We start from the raw sequence: 24,446 nt of genomic DNA on the forward strand, positions 1-24,446 counted from the left end.
AGACTGGGAGGCAGATGGGAAGAAAGCAGCGCTCAGCTGCACGGGGGGCTGTTGACTGCATGGGGCCGCTACCTGCGTGAGGCCTTGGGGTTGGAGCACTCCCAGGGCCTGGGTGGTTAAACACCTGCCCCTGTGACGTGAGAAACAGTGCTGGCACCAGGGGGGAAATGTTCGAAGCCCGCTCTGCCACTCATTCACTGAGACCTCGAGCAAGTCACTGGACCACTAAGCCTGCTTCCTCACGGGCGGAACAGGGATGACGCCTCCGCCTCAGAGTCTTGGGGCTTCAATGAGGGAAGCCTGGCCTAGCAATGCCAGTTTCAGGAAGCCCCTCTTTTTTTCCATCTCCTTGTAATAAGGCTCAGGACCTGGCCCACTAAGCCCCAGGCATGCACAGCACACGTGCTCTCAGTGGGTGTCCTGAGAAGGCCCCCAGGAGGTGACCTCTGATGTCAAGCACCCTGCCTGGGAGGCCATGACAAAGCCTCCTCACTGAGGCTGGAGGACGACGGCCTCCCAGACTGCTGCTGGCGAAGGCTGGGCCTGCAACGTGGTATGCTTTGTTCTTTGGGAGGCACACCAGCCCTGGAGCAACAGGGGGCAGAACTGGGCCAGGACTTGGCTCCCCGTGCTCCCCGGCAATGGGCCACCGCAGGCCGCAGACGCCAGCAGGGGAAGGTGGCCTCCATCTGCCGGTCGATGGGGCAAGGTGCCAGCAGGACGTTTCACCCAGAACAAGACCCGGACCTGAAAACACTCCCAGACACACGCAGGATGTTCAAAGGGACTTTCAGCACGGAGGGACGGCCTAACCAAGCAGACTAGTTTGGGAGAAAGTCTGGCTAGAAGTTTTTCATTTGATATTTTTTATTTTATTTTATTTTTTTTTTGAGACAGGGCCTCACTGTTACTTGGGCAGGAGTGCAGTGGCACAATCACAGCTCACTGCAGCCTTCATCTCCTGGGCTCAGGTGATCCTCCCACCCCGGCCTCCCAAGTAGCTGGGACTACAGGGGCCACTACACCCAGTTAATTTTTTGTTTGTTTTTTGTAAAGACAGGGTTTTGCCATGTTGCCTAGGCTGATCTCAAACTCCTGGGCTCAAGTGATCTGCCCACCTCGGCCTCCCAAGGTGCTGGAATTACAGACGTGAGCCACTGCGCCTGGCCAGATTAAGATTTTTAAGACAGTTCCTTAGCCATTGCGCACTGACACACACTGGGCAGCTTCTAGGCTGCTGAGAAGCCACACGAGTACCATGTACGTCAGCGGCTGCCACATCCTGAGGCGCAGTGTCCTGATGTGGCCTGCGCTGGCCAACCTTCCCTCTGTCCTCAGGCCTCCCTCCCCCTCCACAGACTCCCCACCAGCTCCCACATTCCCTTCATGGCACAGGTCATGCTACACGCTGAGTGACCACGGGGAATGATGTCATCTGGGTCCATGACCTGCTCAGCCCTCTGGGCTCTGAGGAAATAGATCAGGGATTCCCACGCGAACGGAAGACAAAAGTCTACTGGAACGTTGCTTTGAAACACAGAGCAAGCTGCAGGGACTCCCAGGGAGGGGCCTGAGAGCTACAGCTCCCCCAGGAGTCTCTGGGGGATTCCCTCAGCGGTGCGGGAAATGCAGACAGCACCCACCCCCGCCCACTGCAGGAAACCACCCTCCTGAGGTGTGTGGGGGGGGGGGGGTCAGGAGGGAGAGTGGGGCACAGGTCTCCCTGCCTTTCGGGAGACACAGACGCTGCCTCCAAAGCTGCTAAGCAAGATGCAGGAAAAGCAGCCCGCAAACACTTGTGGCGACCAGACAGAGAAGGTTTTAAGTCACAAATGATAATTTGGAAAATATTAATGTTTTGAGTAAAAATTCATGACACTAAGCCAAGTGCAGTGGCCCAAGTCTATAATCCCAGCACTGTGGGAGGCCGAGGCAGGAGGACTGCTTGAGCCTAGGAGTTCAAAACCAGCCTGGCCAACACAGCAAGACCCTGTCTCTACAAAAAATTTAAAACACTATAGTCTGGAATGGTGGTGAGTGACTGTAGGCCCAGCTACTTGGGAGGCTGATGTGGGAGGGTCACTTGAACCCAGATCAAGGCTGCATGAGCCATGTTTGCACCACTGCACTCCAGCCTGGGACACGGAACAAGACCCTGTCTAAAAAGCATACACATATGGGCCAGACACAGTGGCTCACACCTGTAATCCCAGCACTTTGGGAGGCTGAGGTGGGCGGATCACCTGAGGTCAGGAGTTCAAGACCAGCCTGGGCAACATAATGAAATCTCATCTTTACTAAAAATCCAAAATATTAGCTGGCTGTGGTGATGTGCGCCTGTAATCCCAGCTACTCAGGAGGCTGAAGCAGAATTGCGTGAACCCCAGAGGCAGAGGTTTCAGTGAGCGGAGACTGCGCCGCTGCACTCCAGCCTGGACAACAGAGCAAGACTCCATCTCAAAAATAAGCAACCTAGGCCGGGCGTGGTGGCTCAAGCCTGTAATCCCAGCACTTTGGGAGGCCGAGACGGGCGGATCACAAGGTCAGGAGATCGAGACCATCCTGGCTAACACGGTGAAACCCCATCTCTACTAAAAAATACAAAAAACTAGCCGGGCGAGGTGGCGGGCGCCTGTAGTCCCAGCTACTCGGGAGGCTGAGGCAGGAGAATGGCAGGAACCCGGGAGGCGGAGCTTGCAGTGAGCTGAGATCCGGCCACAGCACTCCAGCCTGGGTGACAGAGCAAGACTCCGTCTCAAAAAAAAAATAAGCAACCTAAAAAATATATACATATGTATATAAACTCATGAGACCAAATCAGATGATTGAGGAATCAACTGGTTCTTATTCAATGAACTCACTGGTATTTGACGACAGCTCTTCTGGGCAGCCCAGAGCGGAAGTGCTGTTATGAAAACATCTGCCTGGCGCTTCAGGAGCTGCAGACTTCAGGGAAAGAACAGGTGGGCAGAACTGGAGAGAAGCTGACCGTGAGCAGCAGGATTTCGCATGCTGGGTACCAAGAGAGAATGTCAATTATCTTATTTTTATCCCAATTACATGTTGGAATGATCTCTTTTAAAGTGGTTGCCACAAAATTTAAAATGACATTTGTGGCCTCGATCCGTGGCTCCCACCATCCTTCTGCTGAACTGGCTGTGCAGGAGGAGGCTCCACAGTGGGCACATGGAGGCGGGAGGAACAAGGGCCGGCTTCATGGCAAGGACGCCCATGAGCCAGACTTTGTAGAAGGAAGAGTGTTCCGGGGCGAAGGTGTGACGTGAGACCGCAAGGAAGCCTGGAGGGCAGTGGGAACGGCAGCAGGGAGGCGTGTGGTCGCCTGGCGTGTGCTCTGGTCCATACTGCCGAGTTTGGTCTTCATTCCCTAAGGCCCAGGCAGCCTAGGTCAGATAAGTCACTTGCTCAAACCCTCTATGTGACTGCAAAGACCCTGGAGGCACAGGAGCTACTAGAAGGATGAGAACCACGAAGGACTCGACTTCCACAAGGTGGGAGACTCACCAGATGCATCTGAAGATGTGACTAACTGAACTTCATCGACAAAAGATCGACAGCACTGGAGTCAATCCTTGAGTCACACAGAATCAAACCACTTGTGTTGAAATTGGACCATGAAGGGCAGTCTCGAATGTAACACAGAGCGGGAGAGGCAGAGGGAACAAGTTCCGATTCAGCCCTGTGGCCTGTGAGGCACAGTGAAGCACAGCAAACACCTGCCCCACGGGAGGTGCAGAGAGCACCGCCTGCAGAAGTGCTGTCCAAGGTGGAGGGAGGTGCCGCACAGCCCCTTGTGAGAGAAGCCAAAGGGGCCGGACACTGGTGTCTGATGGTGCGGGATAGGGAAGAAAGGTGGCCCTGGGGCCTGGCGACCCTGAAGGTAAACGGCCAGGAGGCCAACCTGGAGGGCAAGAAGGCCACAGCACCAAAGGCTGGGTTCCCATGCCCTGCCTGCCTGAGCCTGACCCTCTTTCATGGCAGAGAAGGGGCACAGGGGCGCATCTTCCCCTACACACTGTCATCCTTCCTCAGGTGCCCTGGGACGATCTCCGCTACCTTTTTGGTGAAATCATGTATGGCGGCCACATCACAGATGATTGGGACCGTCGGCTGTGCAGGACCTACCTGGCCGAATACATCCGAACGGAGATGCTGGAGGGAGACGTCCTGCTGGCCCCCGGCTTTCAGATCCCCCCCAACCTGGACTACAAGGTAAGGTAACAAGTTAAACAGGCGCTTAATGTAATGAAGGTTCGTGCCTCCCAGTGAGAGCCTGGCAGCACAAATGGAGTATCCATAACTGAGCAAGAACCCAGGCAACCAAACTAAGAGGATGAGAAATGTGTCTCACTTAGAAGAAGCACAAGGCTAATACAAACAACTTTTTTTTTTTTTTTTTTTTTTTTTGAGATGGAGTCTCGCTCTGTCGCCCGGGCTGGAGTGCAGTGGCCGGATCTCAGCTCACTGCAATCTCCGCCTCCCGGGTTCACGCCATTCTCCTGCCTCAGCCTCCCGAGTAGCTGGGACTACAGGCGCCCGCCACCTCACCCGGCTAGTTTTTTTGTATTTTTTTTAGTAGAGACGGGGTTTCACCTTGTTAGCCAGGATGGTCTCGATCTCCTGACCTCGTGATCCGCCCGTCTCGGCCTCCCAAAGTGCTGGGATTACAGGCTTGAGCCACCGCGCCCGGCCACTTTTTTTTTTTAATTTAAAAAACAGAAATGCAGCCTCAGGGAAGGGGGAATGGAATTTTCCTTTATGTTGCTGGGAGCACAGGGGGCAGCCCACAAAGGGGGCTGGGAAACAAGTGGGATCCGTACAGAGAGCAAGACGTGGGTGGAACGTTCTGACAAGGAACGCTTAACGAACAGGACATGGGTTTCAGCCTGCACAGCTTTGCGTCTGCTTACAAACTGCCCTCTTTTTTAGGGTTACCACGAATACATCGATGAGAACCTGCCCCCCGAGAGTCCCTACCTATACGGCCTGCACCCCAACGCAGAGATTGGCTTTCTGACGGTCACCTCAGAGAAGCTGTTCCGCACTGTCCTGGAAATGCAGCCCAAAGAGACGGACTCAGGGGCAGGCATAGGAGTGTCCCGCGAGGAGAAGGCAGGATCTTTAAAACCGCTACCAAGCAAGAGGAAGGGGGAGGATCTAGAACCGGGGCCGGGGTGCCAGGAACTGGCTGCAGTACAGGGGAACTTGCTGGTGAGGTACACCCTGCCCCAGCCTCGGGCTTGGGTATCAGAAACGCTGGGGTGGGACCCACAGGCTGGTCGGCAGGTCCTCAGGCATGGCAGCTGCAGGCTTCGTTCAGGTGAGGGCATGGGCCCAGACAAAAGGGATCCTCAGGGGTGTGGATGCGGCTCCGAGAGCACCCCAGCCCTCCGCCCTGCAGTCTTCCAGCTTCCCTAGCTGAGTGCCAGGGAAGATACCGGCCATTCCCCGCCCTGGCCCGGCCAGCACAACAGCAGTAGCAGCTTGTGCAGGGCAGCCGGATGAGCAGGAAGGTGCTCCAGAGCAGCTCAGGGGCCACGACGGCAGGTCCTGCTGCTCACAGTATTAGATAGAGCTCAGGGATGTCAGTGCTCTGAACAAATTCTCACTTGTCTCGGGAGCTCTGTGCGGCCTCCTGGGTACCTCCCCCGCTTTTTTTTTTTTTTTTTTTTTTTTGAGACGGAGTTTTGCTCTCGTTGCCTAGGCTGGAGTACAATGGCGCGATCTTGGTTCACTGCAACCTCCGCCTCCCGGGTTCAAGCGATTCTCCTGGCTCAGCCTCCCAAGTAGCTAGGATTACAGGCACACGCCACCACGCCTGGCTAATTTTGTATTTGTGATAGAGAGGATTTCACCATGTTGGCCAGGCTGGTCTTGAACTCCTGATCTCAGGTGACCAACCCGCCTTGGCCTCCCAAAGTGCTGGGATTACAGGTATGAGCCACTGCACCTGGCCTGTACTTCTTAATAGAATGTGGAAAAGCTCTATTATGTATTAGCCAAGCACTAGGCTTCCCAGTAGACTGAATTCTCTATGTGAAACCCTTCTTAGTCTAATGATTGACATTAGAAACTGACTGACAGATGGTATGTAGGTGACTACTGCACTGTGTGGGCCACTCCTTAACAGGATGTGCAGGGTGTGACCGGCATGGTCCCTACAGAAAGCCCAAGTAAAGGACAAAGTTGCAATCCCTCAACCACTGGCTAAATTTGACCAGAGGCCGGTGCATGGGAATAAGGCACAGTCTGAGGCACTGTGCCAGGTGACCTGAGGCACCCACGGCCGCAGCTGCAGGGCCTTGTAGTGAGATCAGAACATTCAGAGCTGCTGGCCAAGGCTCCCTCCCCTGGTCAAGGGTGTGGCTGCACCCACGACCCTGCGTTTCTGGCCACCCCACTTGCCTCCCCCCTCCCCTCCAGGAGTCGGGGCTGGGAACATTCGGGGCAGGCTCCCTGACCCTGCAGCAGGTGGGGCGTGCTCCTCGCAGTGACGGGCTATCTGGGGACTGGCTTCCAGGTGAAGGCCGTGCTGGACGACATCCTGGAGAAGATTCCGGAGACTTTCAACATGGCTGATATCATGGCAAAGGCAGCGGAAAAGACCCCCTACGTGGTAGTCGCCTTTCAAGAATGTGAAAGAATGAACATCTTGACCAACGAAATGCGCCGTTCACTGAAGGAGCTGAACCTAGGGCTGAAGGTAAAGATGGGTCAGCCAGGCCCCAAGGACGTGGCTGGATGGCGAAACCAGCAGAAACCCAGGCCTCTGGCAACCCAGGCCTAGCACGGGCCCTGGGATCAGCATGGTACTGCTCCCTCTCCAGAGTTCTGGCCGTTCCAGAACAAGCCCCAAGGAGCTCATCTAGACAGTTCCTGAGCAGGAAGCGCTTGCGCGGCCCTGATGCAGGGTATCTCGAGAGGCGCAGCACAAAACCACACTGTGTTGACAACTCGTGACGTGCACTGGGGCTGGAACTCTCCCGGGCCCCAACCCAGGGCTCCGTCTGTGTGTCTCCTAGGGAGAACTGACCATCACGACCGACATGGAAGATCTGTCCACGGCTCTCTTCTATGACACCGTGCCTGATACGTGGGTGGCCCGGGCCTACCCCTCCATGATGGGCCTGGCGGCCTGGTACGCAGACCTGCTGCTCCGCATCAGGGTGAGTGCCGTTTTCTCTGAGAGGCTTCCTAAGACTCAGGGACTGAGTGCCCAGGGCTCGGCACACCCCACACCCTAGAGCCTGCAGGAGCATGGCCAGGAGGCTCCTGGGGGCCTGTCCTCCATCAGACCAGGGCCAGAAGGGCCTAGCCCACACCCCACCCATCCCCTCCCACGCCCTGACAGTGCAGCCACTTCCTCCCAGAGGAGAAAAACAAGCCAGGCCACAGAGAGCAGCTTCCATCAGCTCTTCCTCGAGCGACCCTCAAAGGGTAAGCTGCCCGCTGTAAGGAGCGAGGCAGTGAAGGCAAGAGCCTCTCTGGGCTCCTAAATTATCCACAAACGGGTAGCCATTCCCTTCCTGACCCTTCTCTACCTGTTCCCTTGTTTAAAATGGAGCAGATAACAGCTGGACGTGGTGCCTCATGCCTGTAATCCCAGTACTTTGGGAGATCAAGGCAGGGGGATCACTTGAGGCCAGGAGTTCGAGACCAGCCTGGCCAAAATGGCGAAACCCCGTCTCTACTAAAAATACAAAAATAAGCCAAGCATGATGGCCTGCACCTGTAATCTCAGCTACTTAGGAGGCTGAGGCAGAAGAATCGCTCGAACCCAGGAGGTGGAGGTTGTGGTGAGCCAAGATTGTGCCGCTGCACTCCAGCCTGGGTGACAGAGCGAACTCCGTCTCAAAAAAAAAAAAAAAAAACAGGCAGACACCAAAGTTGCGTCACGGCAGGTGGCTGGGCTCCATGGCCCCTACTCTGTCCAGCACTTCTAGCTTGCTGAGTAGCCCATGGAAGGTTCTGGCACGAACCCTGCTCAGAACGGCCAAGGCCCTGTCGTTCCCATGTCATCCTGTGCCCTCTCCTCTCAGTGGCTCGTGTGTCCTTGCAGGAACTCGAGGCCTGGACAACAGACTTTGCCCTGCCCACCACCGTGTGGCTGGCTGGCTTCTTCAACCCCCAGTCGTTCCTCACGGCCATCATGCAGTCCATGGCCAGAAAGAACGAGTGGCCCCTGGACAAGATGTGTCTGTCTGTGGAGGTGACCAAGAAAAACCGAGAGGACATGACCGCTCCCCCCCGAGAGGGCTCCTATGTGTATGGACTCTTCATGGAAGGTAAGGAGGGTTCTGTCTGCAGAAGCTTCCAGAGCCAGTGCTACTTGCCAAGACAAGATAAAACTAGCTCTTGGCAAAGACAGGCTGTTCAAGAGCTGTGGGGACAGGCAGGAGAGAGGTGCTCTCAGGGGGCATCAGCCTGCAGGTCAGAGCCACACTGACCCTAGAGAGGGTTGAGAGGATTCAGGGAATGTGCAGCGGTCTGGAGGAGACCAAAAACGCCCCAGTCACTTGGTCTGTGTTTTAGTGAAAACAGCAGAGCTTGTGTGAGAGCGGCTCCGACCTGATGAGAAGCGCTGAAAAGCTCAGGCTTTCCCCGGCATGGAGCAGTGAGCCCAGGACAGAAGTGCGTTTTGTGGCTGCGCTGAGACTCCAGGGCAGGCCGGCTGGCCCAGTCCCACCCAATCCCCAGCTGCTGCGGCTCCTGGAGCACAGGGTTCAAGGGAAAAGAGGCTGGCGCACCTGTTAGAAATCTACCCCCACATCACCCCTATCCTGCTACACAGAAGAGGTCAGACAGGACAACGAGGCCGGCCTTCTCCTCAGCCCGCCTCTGAGTTGAGCAGCAATGCCACCACCACATTCCTGTCCCCTTCGACAGCTGACATCACCCTGTTACCTGTGGGGTGGCAGGGCTGGGCTGGCACTGGCTCAGGCGCCCCATTTCCTACACAACCAAGACGAGCTCTCCATGTTTATTTTGAGATTTCAGACAGGAAACAGAAACATCATTAAACAGGGCGAGTAGAAATAATAGTCTGGTTGAAGGCAAATAATATTTATATACATAGCTGTATGTACACATAGAGCAGACATCACACATGAAGAATCAGGGAACTTTAATTGTTAGCTGGAGTTATGATTTCCTGCCACTGACATTAAGGCTGACAGATGAGGCTCTGAAAACGCCACAGATTTAAACGGATGGAACCCGAGGGCTTTAGCTGAGCAGTTCCTTGTGCCCAGCGAGACGGGGTAGTTACAACATGCACGCCATCACCTACGAAGGCCTCTGCTTCCTGCTGTGGCACCTGGCCTGAAGCCTTTTGGGGTGGAGCCCATCTCTGCAAAGGGAGGACCCCTCCCTTACTTACTGGCAGCACACCCGGCCCTCAGCCATACTGTCCCTGCAGGGGCTCGCTGGGACACCCAGACCGGAGTCATCGCAGAAGCGCGGCTGAAGGAGCTGACCCCAGCCATGCCTGTCATCTTCATCAAGGCCATTCCTGTGGACCGCATGGAGACCAAGAACATCTATGAGTGTCCCGTGTACAAAACACGCATCCGCGGCCCCACCTACGTCTGGACCTTTAACCTGAAGACCAAGGAGAAGGCAGCGAAGTGGGTCCTGGCAGCCGTGGCACTGCTGCTGCAGGTTTAGCTCACCCCCGCCTCACGGCCCACGCTCCCCGGGGCTGGACCACGACTCAGCCCTTCACCTGTGACTTATTATTTACAGGAACTGGTGGTTGCTTTTGTTCTCTTAAATAATCAAGGTGAACTAACCAGAGGGTGGAGGTTGGCGTGGAAGAGGTGGGGCAGATTAAAACCAGTGGAGCCATTCAGTTGTGCCCATCTGACTCCATTCTGTACCTGATGGCCACCGTAGGGCCTGGCTCAGGCTTTGGGGAAAGGCCCCAATTCCCAGCAGCCAAAGGCAAGCATTCCAGGAAGCAAACCCTAAATCCTGACTTCCTGGGGGCGGGGGGGTCAGTGGGGTTTGTTTTTAACACGAGCAGCATGTGGGGTGAAGGCTTGGCACTCACCCTCCGGCCTGATGCTACATGCAAACCACCTGCCAATGAGGGGACAGGGCGTTACCCCGTAACAGAAGCTGCCGCCTCCACACAACGTCTCATCTGCCATTACTCCCCGCTCCCAAAAACAACAGGACCTTTTACAAGTAAGGAAACACACCCAAGCCCCCGCCCCCAGAGTCTAGAAGAACAAGCCGTTCCCACAAGCCAGCCCCGGACGTGTGGGGCTCTGCGGCTGTGCTGATGCAGGACACGGCAGTGAGGTGGCCAGGCTGGCTACGGCAGCAGGGTGCAGGCACAAGGGGAGAGGATTAACTAGCAACCTGGGGGATGAGGGGAGGCATCTGTAAACGCCAGAAAAGATAGATCCCAGGGGGACCAAGACAGGGTCCTCAACTTTTTTTTTTTTTTTTTTGAGACAGAGTTTCACTCTTGTCGCCCAGGCTGGAATGCAATGATGTAATCTTGGCTCACTGCAACCTCCACCTCCTGGGCTCAAGCGATTCTCCTGCCTCAACCTCCCAAGTAGCTGGGACTACAGGCACCTACCACCACACCCAGCTGATTTTTGTATTTTTAGTAGAGACAGGGTTTCACCATGGTGGCCAGGCTGGTCTCAAACCCCTGACCTCAGGTGATTCACTGACCTTGGCCTCCCAAAGTGCTGGGATTACAAGTGTGAACCACTGCGCCCAGCCCTCGAAGTTTCTTAGGCTTCAAAGCAAAGCAGGCTGGTGCAGCAGTTCACACCTCTAATCCCAGGATGGCGGGATTACTTGAGCCTGGGCAACATGGCAAAACCATCTCTGCCAAAAATACAAAAAATGAGCCGGGAATGTTGTATGTGCCTGTAGTCCCAGCTAGTCAGGAGGCTGAGGCAGGAGGGTCGCTTGAGCCCATGAGGTCAAGTATGCAGCAAGCCATGATCATGCTACTGCACTCCAGCCTGGGTGACAGAATAGACCCTGTCTCAAAAGGGGGAAAATGCAAACACACCCACTGGGAATGTCTAAGTTCAGCTTGATCATCAAGTTTTGCAAAAACATTTTTCCAAGTTTACTCACCTAAATCATGGGTTAAGAAGCATCTAGAAAATCCAAATTCTGAGGGTAATGATTCACAACAATCTTAGGGCCCAGTAGGGCTATCGGAGGGAGAAGAAAAACATCCCTCAAATCCTCCCTTCCTGGCACCCAAGGAAGGAATCCAGCCCCTTTGGGGCTGCAGAGGAGGCAGTTTCAGCCTCCCCCAGCCTGGCTGGGCCAATACCTCTGCTGGCCAGGAGGGGTCACTGCAGCCCTTCAGGTGACCAGGGGAGATAAAGCTGCCAGGGGCCACCAAGCAACTCACTTCAGTCCCTGGTAATAACCACAAAATGTGAAGTTTTTCCATTTTGCCTTTAAATCATGAAATAAGAGTAATCTATTCCACACATATATATCGTGGGTAGTTGACAAAATTATCTCTAAACTTTCCAAGAGATGATTCGCACTTAACCTGCACTCCAGCGACAGAACACAGCGACTGGAGCACAACAGCCCCATGCACCTAGAACGCCGGGAGGACTGCGGCGGCGACCACCCGCTGTTCTCTGTTGCTCTGGTTGCTTTGCAGAGTTAGGGAGCCTTGGTCTGGGGAGCTCCTCGGGGAGAACCTGCCTAGGACAGCCTTGAAGGTCATTAGCCGAGACAGAGGGAGCAGCGGTGCGCTGCGGGAACAGCACTGCAGATGGCTTCAGCCGGGCTGTGGCACAATGATGTTTACTCTGGTCCCACAGAATCTGGAGGAATGCGAACTCTGTTTACCGAAAGCCACTCTCCAAACAGAAACCCACTGCCCCTGCACATTCCTTTGGCTCCTCTAGTCTAATTGTCCCACAAGACAGAGTAATGACTAGTTTGAAGGCAAACTGTTAACTGATGTGCTGCTGCCCAGGGCAGTGTGGCCAGGCCGCCACTCCATCTATCCCCAGCCACTCAAACTGCAGTTCTGCCTGGTGCGGGGACTGCAGCTGCCCTTGTCTAAGACCAGGTGAGCCCATGAACCAGACCCCATGAAGGGTGACAGTGACTGCTGCCAGCCCTCGGGAGGGAAAGGCAAGAAGCTACTTCTAGAGAGGCAAAGTACAGGGACTAAATCTAATCTCACTCCAGGAAAGGAAAGGCTGCCATGCCCTGCAGCCCAGGAAGCTTCTCTCTGTGCAAGGGTCAAGCACCTCAAGATAAAGAGATCAGGCAGTGAGGTTACGAAAGCTGCTCCTGGAGACACTGGGGGATGTGGAGAGCTGGCTTTATAAACACACATGATGTGGATTCAAAATCTCCTGCTACTAGGTGACACAAAAACGTTTTAAGTAGATCCAACACAAAGTTCATTCTTCAAAAAATAAATTGCTAGGGCAAAAACAATCACAAGGTATAGTCCTTAACTTCAAGTCAATCGAAAAAATTAATTTTAAGGCAACTGGAATTGTGAACACCATTTAGGTATTTGATGACACTAAGACATTCTTGGTAATTTTTGTTTTAGGAGTGACACTGGTGCTTTTTTGGTTAAGTATATATTTTGGGGGAAGATAACAGGATATGCACGTTATTTAGAAATACAGACACGTGTGCATATCAGAAGAAAGAAGCCAAAGTGGCTGCCTGAGGGGAGGGCAGGAAATGGCCGCGGTATTGTTTTACTCTCTACATTTGCACATATTATTCCAATAAAATTAAAAGTAATTAAAATAACTAGGAGAAGTTGCAAGATAAACTACACATTTTTTAAAAATGAGATTTAGCCGAGAACTAAGGTGGCAGGCACTAAGGGAGCCCATGCTGCACACATGAGACGCCAGCACTGGCGCATGCGCCGGCCACAGGGCCCTGGCTCCTCTTGGACTCCTCACCATCCCTCCCCACAAGCCACCATCCGAAGGCCCAACCATCCAAAGCAACAGAGCTACCCCCAACATCCAGACCCAAAGAGCAGGGGCCGCAGCGGCCTCGGGAGCCTGACCCCACGTGAAGTGCTGTCCAGGCCTGGAGGAATCCAGGACACAGAGGGCCACCCAGCAAAGACCCCACCTTTAACGGCAGCCACCCCCTGCCTGGATCTCTAGGCGTCAAGACAGTCCGGGGTACCTCAGGTGACTGGGACCCTACTGGTGCCTCTGGTGAAGCGGCAGGCCCCTCCTGGGTGGGCAGAGAGGGTCCTGATACTCAACTTCCAGAGTCTAGAAGGGCGCATCTCCGTAACCGCAGCACAGGGATGTCAGCGAGGCGTCCAGGCAGCAGCCCGAGATCTGGCTCCACCGACGCCCCACCCTGCAGGCTGCAGCTAGCCAGGACAGCAAGCCAGAGCCACTCTCACGAGCAACCGTGCTCTCCTCCTCCCACGTCTACATCTCCTGCACCAGCATGATCAGCTTGGAGGGGCTCCATCTGCCTTTCTGCCCCCTCATCCCTGAGCCCTTGCCCCAGGGCCTCTTTAGGACCCCCTGGGAAGGGAGAGCAGAAGGGGTTGCCCACTGCCGACCCCAACACAGGCATCTTGAGACTTAGTGGAGTGGGTACCTGATGGAAAGTCAACAGACTGCCTAATTTAGCATTCCGCTTCTAACTTGGAGGACAGTTGCCACACCCCTGAAGATGCTGCTCTGTGTTTAACTGAGAAAGGGATCAGAGAGTCCTCCGGGAGCTCTGGTTGAGTCAGAACGACCAGCTGCCCCACCTGTGAGCTCCCGGGAAAACCGTGCTGAGACGACGCTAGAGACAGCACCTGTCTGTCCTCAGAAGAAGTTCTTGATCAGTGGAGTCACCATCTTCACCCACAGCTTCACCTGGCGACTCGGCTGCTCGAAGGTGGCAGAGGACACCACCCCTGACCTCAGGTAGAGCTGCTCTTGCTCCTGAGGAAGAGGGACAGACAGGAATAGTGAGGAGTCCCCTCCAGCACCGCACCACATGGCCGGCTGGCCCTAGCCCAGCCCCTCAGGCCAGCCTGGAAAACCCTGACTTCCCATGTCTGCCTGGCCCCGAGATTCCCAGGGTGCTCTGGTGGCAGGCAAGGCCAGGCCCCACAAGTTGCACTGTGAAACATTCCTCAGAAAAGCTAAGAAGCCGTGTTCCTGAAGACTTCTAAGGGCCGGGCACAGTGGCTCAAGCCTAGAATCCCAACACTTTTGGAGGCCGAGGCAGGAGGATCACTTGAGCTGAGGAGTTTGAGGCCACCCTGGGCAACACAGGGAACACATCGTCTGTATGAAAACATCTAAAACATTAGCTGGGTATGGTGGTGGGCGCCTGTAGTCCCAGCAGCTTGGGAGGCGGAGGCAGGCAACGGCTTCCGCCTAGGAGGTCAAAGCTGCAGTGAGCCGTGATGGTGCCGCTGCATTCCAGCCTGGGTGGCAAAGTGAGACCTTGTCCCAAAAACACAAACCAAAAGGCTTTTAAGACCAAGACATGTAAAGGACTCTTAAATTTCTTCAATTTACAGTTGAAGAAATATAACTGGTGGGAAAAATAGTTTAAATGTTCACCCTCACTAAATGAGGTAATGCAAATTAAAATGAGATATTTTTTAAATGAGACAGTTTTTCTTCTATCAAACTGGCACAAAGCTGTTTTGTGATGTCATTATCCTCCACGCTGATGAATGCTTAGTGCTGAGGGAAAGGGAGACAAGTCGTCTTCTAGAGTGAGCTCTGGCAACAAGAATCAAGCATCTTAAAAAGCTCCCTTTACAAGAGTTTACCACAAGAAAATCACTATGCACTAAGATTTTTATATACAGATATTTATCATAATATTTATAACAGGGAAAAACTGGAAACCACCTAAATGTCCAACAGCCAACTTACTAACAACTCATATGACAAACCAGCATCCACCACGAACTTACTAACAACTCGTACGACACACCAGTTTTTGCCATGAGAAGAACGTTTACCTAACCATATGGGAAAGTGCCCAGAATTGGCAGGCAGAGGAAGCTGGACACGAAATACATGTTCACAACAGAATCGTCATCTGATGCTTAACGCTCTGCCTCTCCGTGTGCTGCACGCAGAAGGCAGGCAGCCAGTCACCACAATGGCTTGCTTCAGTGGTTTTCCCTGCATGAAATGGTTTATTTCCGCTTTTCTTAATTTTTATAGTGAATTGTTAATTTCATATTTTAAAACAGGTTTAAAAACATTTATGTATGTGGCCGGGCGTGATGGCTCACGCCTGTAATCCCAGCACTTTGGGAGGCCAAGGCGGGTGGATCACTTGAGGTCAGGAGTTCGAAACCAGCCTGGCCAACATGATGAAACCCCATCTCTACTAAAAATACAAACATTAGCCAGGCGTGGTGGTGTGCACCTGTAATCCCAGCTACTCGGGAGGCTGAGGCAGGAGACTCACTTGAACCGGGGAGGCGGAGGTTGTAGTGAGCTGAGATCGCACCACTGCACTCCAGCCTGGGCGACAGAGCAAGACTCCATTAAAAAAAAAAAAAATTATATATGCTTTGCCTGAAATGGTGTTCGGGATCTTTGAGAAGCTTCTCTCGTAAGAGTCTACCCTCCAAATGCTCCCTCCTCAGTGGGGCACCTGGCAGCGCTCACACGGTCACACCGCGACTCTAGCCCTCTCTCCTCCACTGAGTCTCCAGCGCTCTCCTCGGTAACGTCCGGGCCACACCTACACCCACCTTGTCGTGAGGACCACGGGTGATGACCACAGAAGCACAGTGCCAACCACAGGACAGCAGGAGCGGTGGCCTGTGCCACTCAAAGCAGCACCCTCCCTGCTCAGGAGACCGGGAGTGAGCCCTGGCAACTCCTCTACCCCAGGGGTGACAGGAAGGGGACACCCCACACTCCAGAACCCTACAGAATGTAGCCTTGGCTTTTCCCATCAAAAGCTGGGCAAAGCCAGGCCCCGGCTTCATTTCCCCCTGCCCCCGTCCCCCTGCCCCCGTCCCAGGCTCAGTGGGTTCCATCCACCGGTCCATGCCACACTCCCAACTGAGCAGCCCCGCAGCCCCACGTGTCACAGACATGGGGCTTCCTAATTGCTGCTGAGGTCCCAATCCCTGGCTGGACGTGCCTGATGGAAGAGCCAGCTCTGGTCTCGGGGGGCTGGTGTGCAGGAGTCTCCACAGACCTGGCCCCAGCTTTATGTCTTCAAATGCACACCCAGCCAAGATTGCAACGAAATTCCCAGAAACACTTAGGTTTCCTCACAGACTCCACAACAGGGATGGAGAAGGAAGTCAGCTGACGAGGTTACCACGCTGTTCGAGGGAGTCTTTCTTGGGTCACAAGTGGTAAACTGTGTTCCCTGAACAAAACCAGGAAGCTTTCAGTGTTTATTGTATGTACTAAGTGGAGGGAGGGACTTCAGATTCTGATAAAAATATCTCCCCGTTCCCAGTGCCCAATGTGACTTGAATAGGAGGGCCCTTCCCTGAATTCCCAAGGAGAGCTCCAGAGACAGCTTCGGAGAGCAGGGAGCCTGTGGTGGCTGGGGCTTTAGGGACTTTCTGGGTTGTGGGGAGGCTGGAGGCTGGGCAGTCCCAGCAGGATTTGGTATCTAGGGACCGGGCACTGCAGGGCCCAGGAGAGCAGCTGCCGTCCCAGTATATAAGCATAGGTGGAATTATCTGGAAACGTATTTCTGCGTTTCACAGGCAGAGAAATCAGTCTATCCCTAAAGAACGGAATAACTACAGTAGCAGAGCTACCACCCTCCCACAGGCAAAAGCCCCTGGGACTCAGGTTTGGGAAGAAAAAGAAAATATCCTAAATATGTCATTTGAGAAAGCAGCTCCTAACCACAAGCGGCCCCAGCTTTTCTCAAGATCCAGGATGTGGGTTCAATGCTCTTACCAGGGCAGTGGGGGAGGACAGTCAGTGCCAGGACCCCAGTGCAGGCCTGGAGGACTTGCTCCCCCATCAACTCAGACCCATGCAGAACGCATCCTGGGCCCTGGCCAGTCACCAAGGACTCTCCACCGCCCTGGCGCAGAGCTGCAGTGGAAGTCTCTGCGAACAGCCCCTGGAACCGAAGCAGAAGTCCAGGAAAGCCCGCTGTGGAAAGCTGTCGGCTCAGGTCTTTCCCACTAGCCTGGCTCCAAGGCCAGCTTGTCACCCTATTACTGGAATCTCTCAGCTTGTGGGGGCTTCCTCAGTCATTTGCTGTAAACCTCACTGTAGGAAGAAACCCGAGCAAACCCATTACCCCACTGGCCCACCCAGAGCATGACTGACCGCTGTCACTTCCTCTTGCGCCTGTCGTGGTCATGAAGCCTTTCCTGGCACCAAGGCCCCAATCGGTCACTGACAAGATTCCCAGGCTGCAGGAGGACAGATCCCAGGGAACACAGCAGTGACTATTTCCTCGTCCATCAACAAAGGCTCTGACAATTTTGCAACAGTTATTCCCAAACCCTGGAGCATAAAAGCTTCACAGAGTTACCGTCCGACGCTGCTGGGCTCTGGCCTGTGGTCGTGTTATCTGCATCCCCAGGAATGGAAAAGGGAAGTTGGTGCCTTCCATGGAAAAGGGTTATTGCAAAGATCACAAATTCATGAGCCCAAGGCACCATCAAGGTCTCAGATAAAAGGGTAATAATGTGCTCCCATTTCAAAAGTCTATCCACATGTCACAGGCCATCAAATAGAGGGTCATCCAGAAGCATTCACCAGCTCCTGGTAACCTTCTTTTATCTCCTTAAAGAGAAAATACGCTAATATTATACAACAGAGGGCCGAAACCACTGCTGAACCCTTTATTTTTTGAGATGGAGTTTCACTCGTTGCCCAGGCTGGAGTGCAATGGCACGACCTCAGCTCACTGCAACCTCTGCTTCCTAGGTTCAAGCGATTCTCCCGTCTCAGCCTCCCGAGTAGCTGGGATTACAGGCACCTGCCACCATGCCCAGCTACTTTCTTGCATTTTTAGTAAAGGTGACGGTTCACCATGTTGGCCAGGCTGGTCTTGAACTCCTGACCTCAGACAATCCACCCGCCTCGACCTCCCCAAGTGCTGGGATTCCAGGCGTGCGCCCCCGCGCCCAGCTCCAATGCTGAACCTTTGAAGAGCTGACCCTTTTTCTTAAAAGGGAAAGGTCCCAGGGAGAAAATAGTGGCCTCCTCTAGTGCAGAGAAAGAAAAAGTCTCCAGGATGTGGGGTGCGAAGCGTCTGGGAAGTCACAGGCACGATCTTCCGAGGCTCAGCACCCATCACTGCACCCTTGGAGACCTGGAGTCTTTCCTGCTCTGCTCTGAGTCTCACTCGTTGCCTCAGGAAACAGCTCTCAGGGCAGCCCCACAGCACGGGTGAGCCTGGACCCCAGCCACACCCTCAGCACCCTGGGAAATCCCATTTGCCATGACCAACCTGGTGAAGCTGCTGCTGCAGGGCCTCGTTCTCTGTCACGATCGCAATCTGGGCCTCCAGGTCCCGGTGAACTGACCTGTACCCAAAATTAGGAGAGCCAATCAGCGTGAGACAGGGCAGGCTGCTCCCTGCCAGGTACAGCCAGAGGCCTGCGGGGAAAAGGAAACGTGCAGACAGGAAATGAGCACAGCATCTGCCAAAGTCCTCTCCACACGCTGCTGCAATCTAAGAGAAAGGCAGCCCGCTCTGGGTGCCTGGACATGAGGGGCGGCTGCAGAGCGGCGGACAGGCCACACCAGGACTCGCTCTTCCCCCCGACCCCGGCGCGGCAGGAAGCAGGAACCCAGGACCGGGGCGCAGTCTCAGCTCAACTGCTAGTCTTTGCTTCCACCACTCACACCGTGGCCTTGTGTCCCAAGCAGGACGAGAAGCAGGCTTTCCCAGGGGAACACGGTGACGCCGCCTGCAGGACTGCTCTCATATACCCCTGCCCAGATGCCCACTGAGCCTCTCCCCAGAGAGCTCAGGGCCTCGAACCCCACTCTGAACCGCCTCTGCACATCCACACCTGCTGACACTACCTGCTAAGCTCAGAACCCGCACTGGCCATCCCTTCCTGTGAGCACTGAGAATCCTCACACGTACTTCTCAGAAGCAGCCACCTCAGTGCGCAACAGGGCAGACGGTGAAGGACAACCACGCGACCCAAGCCAGCAGATGTGGGGTTGTCACGCGGGGTGGCTGGTAAGAACAGGTCTGCCTTGAAGGCTGGCTGCCTCACCATAGGTCCTGGGTAGGCTGTCTGTGCCCTTCTGACTGAGGGACATGCGAGTCTCCCAGACCCAGCCTCCCTATTTCAAGTTGCTGATGCACCAAAACCCTGTGAGGACAAACGGGGTCCAGGCCTGAGACCTCTGCCATCACTGCCCACAGGGCCCAGGGACTTCCTGGCTGGACAAGGCAATGAAGGAGAAAGCTAAAGGGCCCTGTAAGTTTCTGTCACACCCAGAGAACAATATCCCCTTTTGCTGGGAAATGAGCCAGTCAGTATTACAGCTGGAGAAAAAGCAGGGCACAGGGTACACCGTGTGGCAGGGGGAGCCACGCTACAGGGACATTTCTGTAACAAGGCCACAGGCGTACTCAGAATACTAACATGTTACCTGAGATGATGACAGGCACAGTTCTGTGGCCCATTCCACACCTTCCCAAGGTCCAGGGCGGATTCCCACAGCCCAGCCCCCATCAGAACTAATTCTAAAAAGGCTGTTACCAAGACCTAGCATCCCAAGGACAAGTGCTGCCTGAGACGCCCTTCCTCCCACAGGGCACCCAGGCTCGGCCTCAGGTGCTGCCCTCCACCGGCACTAAGAACGCTTCTCCCAGAAACTCCTGCCTGATGTCAGTGTAAGCAAGTGTGAGTGGGGGTGAGAAGGTAGTGAGGGTGAGCAGGTAATGAACAGGGGTGAGCGGGTGTGAGCAGGGGTGAGCGCATGTCAGCAGGGGTGAGGGGGTAAAGACCAGGGGTGAGCAGGGGTGAGCGGGTGTGAGCAGGGGTGAGCGGGTGTGATCGGGGTGAGCGGGTAAAGAGCAGGGGTGAGCGGGTGTGAGCAGGAGCAAGCAGATTTAAGTGGTGTGAGCAGGTGTGAGTGGGGGTGAGAAGGTAATGAGACTGAGCAGGTATGAATGAGGGTGAGCAGGTGGCCCCGGGTTCCTCTAGGGTGCCCTGCACTAATCCCAGCATCCCAGAGTTGCCCCTCCCCATGGGGTGTTGAGGTCTCCCCCACTGACACGCCCCTTTCAAAGGACCCACACAATCGTCATGGTCTAGTCAACACAGTACGTAACACACACACCAGGCTCCTAAAATAGCAAACGGTTTCCTAATCTTCACTTAGAGCAAGAGCATTTCCAAGAATATCTTGGGTAAGAGGTGACGAGGCCCTGCGCTTGTTCCTGTAATGGGCTTGTCTCCACCCCTCCAAGGGCCACATCAAAGCCACTTGCTGGCCTGTGTGCCTCGCACCATAAACAGGACCGCCCCGCTGGGCCACTGGCCATGCAGGCCATTCACAGGACCACAGGTGTGGGCAGGCTGCCCCCTTCCCCTGGCAGCTCTGATCTAGATGGCTCACACTGCCCAGGTTGGTCCAAGCAGAACAGCACTCGTGACCCCTCGTACACACAGCCCCCTCCCACCCCCTCTTCCCCAGAGCATGGAGCTGGCAGAGAAAGGCGCAAGGCAGGCGTCCGCCAGCCTCAGACCAGAGACAGGAGCTTCCTCCCACCTGCCGTTGTTCATTCCAACTTTTCTAATGACAAGATGAGCCTCTTAAAACACTGGGTCTGTTGAGTGTGACTTGTCCAGCTGGCTCTCCCGAGCCCACGGAGGGAACAGTGACGGTGATGAGTAGGAAGGCCACACGCCCACATGGGTGATGAGGGTTAGGCCGCTCTGTGTCACACCACCATGACTCGGCGTCCACCCCACAGCTCCTAGACCACAGAATCTGATGGAGAAGGTTGGAGGTGCATGGTTCTACACACACTTTTTATTTGCCAAATCCACCTAAGCACTGGCTCGGTTCTTTATGAGGCCACCTAGGGGCCGGCGCTCAGAGGCAGGCAGGCCACCTCCAGTGCGCAACTTCATCAACTGCTTCCCCATCTACTGCTCATTCTTGACCCCAAGACAAACTGTATATGTATTTGTAGACAGTCTCTATATCTATGTTTCCCATATAGAAAGAATAAGGGTTTTTCAGCAGGTGAGTGCCCAGGATTAGAGAGGTAGCTCACGCTTTTAACCTACCTGAGACTGCCCATCAGCTTCCCCGCCAGACTTATTTGCACTGCAATCTTTCTCCATCAGAAAGAAAATAACGACCACAGGCCAGCCTGATGCCCTCTGGGGAGCCCTAAGGAGACAGCATGAGTCAAGCACCTGCCAGGTCCAGAGATGCCACAGGATGCTGCTGCAAGATGCCCATACTCCAGCATGCCCCACAGGCCAGGGCAGCTGGGAACAATGGTGTTTCAAGATTTCAGCTCACAAGTCAGGAGTTTTAGCCATTGGTCTGTGTCCTGAGGACAACTGGGAAGTTTCCAACTGGGGAAGGGGAATCTAAAAGCCCTTTTGGAGGTCAAGGCTGCAGTGAGCTAAGATTACCCCCACTGCACTCTAGCCTGGGCAAGAGAGAAACACTATCTCCAAAAAAAAAAAAAAAAAAAAAAAAAAAAAAAAAAAAAAAAAAAGGAGCCCTTTAGGTTCTGTTTCATCTCCCTCGCTCTAGGCCTGAGCAGTCTGGAGCTCCGGTCAGACCTGCACCACCAGTCAGGATGTCAGGCTGTGTACACACTGGGCTAAGACTATCAGGCCTGGGACTCACTGTCGGGAAATCTGTTTCCCAGTACAAGGCCATAAACTGGTTATCACGCCCGACTCTTCATCCCAGGGCCTGACCTCTGGGCCTGACATCTTTACAATTCCAGGAACCATCCGATTAGGGAGACCTGCAGCAGGAACGATAGCCTGAAGAGGGAAGAAGCAGCCCTCTGCAGACCAAGTGCTTTTGGGAGGGGACTGACTGCTGGCAGTTCATGGGGCAGAGAGAAATGCTGCCGCCCTGGGTGCCAGAGAGGGCAGGGTGCAGGGGAGGCAAAGGCGGCTGCTACTCCACAAACACTCGCTATAAAGCAAGTGTCACAGGGACACCAGAGGAGGACCTGGACTGGAGTTGCGACTTCCGCTGCCTCCCAGCTCTAGGCCCCCTCTTCAGAAAGGACGCCTGCCCCTGCTCTTCTGCAAAGTCACTCTGCCCTGTGGAAGGCTGATCCAGGCCTCAGCACTCCTGGCCTCCATGGCAGCGCTCCCTCAGCACTCGCACCGTGACTTCTGAGCCCTTTCCAACACGCCCTGCCCACCCTCCAATCTCAATGTCCACCACTCCCAGCGCCCCTGCTGTTCTGCAAGCCTCGTGTGGTCGAGGGGCTTCTCATTTCTGTCCCCTCTGCCAGGACACTCCAGCCCCAGATGGTGGCATGGACGCTCCCTCTTCATTCAGGCCAACTGCCCGAGTCCGAGTGTCTGCTCCTCAGAGAAGCCCTCCCTGAGCCCCCTTGTAACAGACCCTGCAGCAGCCTGGAGCCTTCTCTTGCTCTGCTCTTCGTAACTTGCTCCCTGATATTTGTAGAGATGCATCTGCTTCTTATCTGCTTTCCATCAAACTACAAGCCTTAGGAGGGCAGGGAGTTAGTCTGTCTGGTACCCAGTGATCCATTCCCAATGTGCCGAATGATGCCTGGGACACAGTTGGTACTTGTTAAATATCTGTTTGAATAAAATAAACAAACTGAGAGTAATAATGTCTCTCCCAAAAAAGGTGGTCAAATTAAGTGTTAAAAAAGCTCTGAAGGCCAGGCACAGTGGTTCACCCCTGTAATCCCAGCACTTTGGGGAGCCAAGGCGGGCAGATCACAAGGTCAGGAGTTCAAAACCAGCCTGGCCAACATGGTGAAACCCCATCTCTTACTAAAAATACAAAACTTAGCTGGGCATTCTGGTACGTGCCTGTGATTCTAGCTACTGGGGAGGCTAGGGCAGGAGAATGGCTTAAACCCAGGAGGCGGAGGTTGCAGTGAGCCGACTTTATGCCACTGCACTCCAGACTGGGTGACAGAGCAAGACTCCCTCTCAAAAAAAAAAAAAAAAAAAAAGCTCTGAAGTTTAGGTTTTATTTTATTTTGAGACAGAGTTTTGTCTTGTCACCCAGGCTGGAGTGCAATGGCGCAATCTCGGCTCAATGTAACCTCCAGCTCCTGGGTTCAAGCGATTCACTCGCTTCAGCCTCCTGAGTATTTGGGATTACAGGCGGCTGCCACCACGCCCAGCTAATTTTTGTATTTTTAGTAGAGATGGGGTTTCACCATGCTGGCCAGGCTGGTCTCAAACTCCTGACCTCAGGTGATCCACCCACCTCTGACTCCCAAAGTGATGGGATTACAGGTGTGAGCCACAACTGCACCCGGCCTATTTTGTTTTTGTTTTGTTTTGTTTTGTTTTTGAGATGGAGTCTTGCTCAGGCTGGGGTACAGTGGCGCGATCTCAGCTCACTGCAACCTCTGTCTCCCGGGTTCAAGTGATTTTCGTGCCTCAACCTCGCGAGTAGCTGGGACTACCGACATGCGCCACCACACCGGGCTAATTTTTGTATTTTTAGTAGAGACAGGGTTTCACTATGTTGGCCAGGCTGGTCTCAAACTTCTGGCCTCAGGTGATCCGCCCACCTTGCCCTCCCAAAGGGCTGCGATTATAGGTGTGATCCACCGCGCCAGGTCTCTGCAGTTCTAAGACAGAAGTGCACGAACATTTTAAGAGTACATGCACGAACATGTACTCCTCCCTCAAGCGCCCCCACAGTATTCTGCAATAAATCTCACAGGATTCTCAGACTCCAATAAACACACGGAGAGGACAGAAGATCTCATAGTCTTATCCTGGCAGCATAAGCACTCGCCTGCTCTGACATCAGTACAGCTCTGAGAAAGTGTAAGCGCCCACAGGCTGGTGTGTGTGCTCAGCCTGAAGCGAGCAATTTGCACCAGCACAGCACCCCTACCACACCCACTGGGTGCCCAGGGGAGAGCCGCCTCACGTGTCGCCTAGGCAAACAGGGTGGGGCTGCCCGCCTCTCGCCATCAGTTCACCTTTGGGCAGAATGCCAACTGGCCTATCAGAAAGGCAATAAAAATAGTGACATTCTCACAACCATTAACAGACTTCCCTGTCAGCATGAGCCAGAAATCTCTTAATCCAACACCCTGCTCCGCCCTAGCCACCCACATTGTGTTGTTAATGCTAGAATACTGCATGTAGAAGAAATTGAAGTCAACATGTTAAAACTCATTTTCTGATCTTCCTCATGAAATGCACGCCGGAGGGCAGAGCCCATGTCCCAGCAGATGGACACAGCCTGGTTCAGCACAGCATGGCTCCTGCCTGAATGTGA

The 24,446-nt window shown here is 54.3% G+C and overlaps 3 protein-coding genes across 5 annotated transcripts in view; 1 reads left to right on the forward strand and 2 right to left on the reverse strand.

Moving 5' to 3' along the window:
- DNAH17 (dynein axonemal heavy chain 17) overlaps positions 1–9,868 on the forward strand; it is a 151,320-nt gene extending 141,452 nt beyond the window's left edge. The window contains exons 76-81 of the mRNA XM_050764133.1: positions 4,051–4,230; positions 4,948–5,130; positions 6,539–6,721; positions 7,041–7,184; positions 8,078–8,303; positions 9,437–9,868. Coding sequence (XP_050620090.1) covers positions 4,051–4,230; positions 4,948–5,130; positions 6,539–6,721; positions 7,041–7,184; positions 8,078–8,303; positions 9,437–9,684 — 1,164 coding nt within the window. The 3' untranslated portion in view covers positions 9,685–9,868. The remainder of the gene's footprint in view (positions 1–4,050; positions 4,231–4,947; positions 5,131–6,538; positions 6,722–7,040; positions 7,185–8,077; positions 8,304–9,436) is intronic.
- Positions 1–20,223, reverse strand: part of ENGASE (endo-beta-N-acetylglucosaminidase) — a 639,565-nt gene extending 619,342 nt beyond the window's left edge. The window contains exon 1 of the mRNA XM_050764223.1: positions 20,219–20,223. The gene's annotated coding sequence lies outside the window, so the exon portion shown is untranslated. The remainder of the gene's footprint in view (positions 1–20,218) is intronic.
- Positions 9,431–24,446, reverse strand: part of PGS1 (phosphatidylglycerophosphate synthase 1) — a 48,961-nt gene continuing 33,945 nt past the window's right edge. The window contains exons 8-10 of one of the 3 annotated variants that reach the window (XM_050764293.1): positions 18,439–18,587; positions 13,829–13,958; positions 9,431–9,529 (exon numbers count right to left, since the gene is read on the reverse strand). In XM_050764293.1, coding sequence (XP_050620250.1) covers positions 13,839–13,958; positions 18,439–18,587 — 269 coding nt within the window. In that variant the 3' untranslated portion in view covers positions 9,431–9,529; positions 13,829–13,838. Of the gene's footprint in view, positions 9,530–12,813; positions 13,959–18,438; positions 18,588–24,446 lie in introns of those variants that run through there. The other 2 variants (XM_050764292.1, XM_050764294.1) reach the window with 2 other exon arrangements.

Source organism: Macaca thibetana, chromosome 16 (genome assembly GCF_024542745.1).
Source record: "Macaca thibetana thibetana isolate TM-01 chromosome 16, ASM2454274v1, whole genome shotgun sequence".
Lineage (NCBI taxonomy): Eukaryota > Metazoa > Chordata > Mammalia > Primates > Cercopithecidae > Macaca > Macaca thibetana.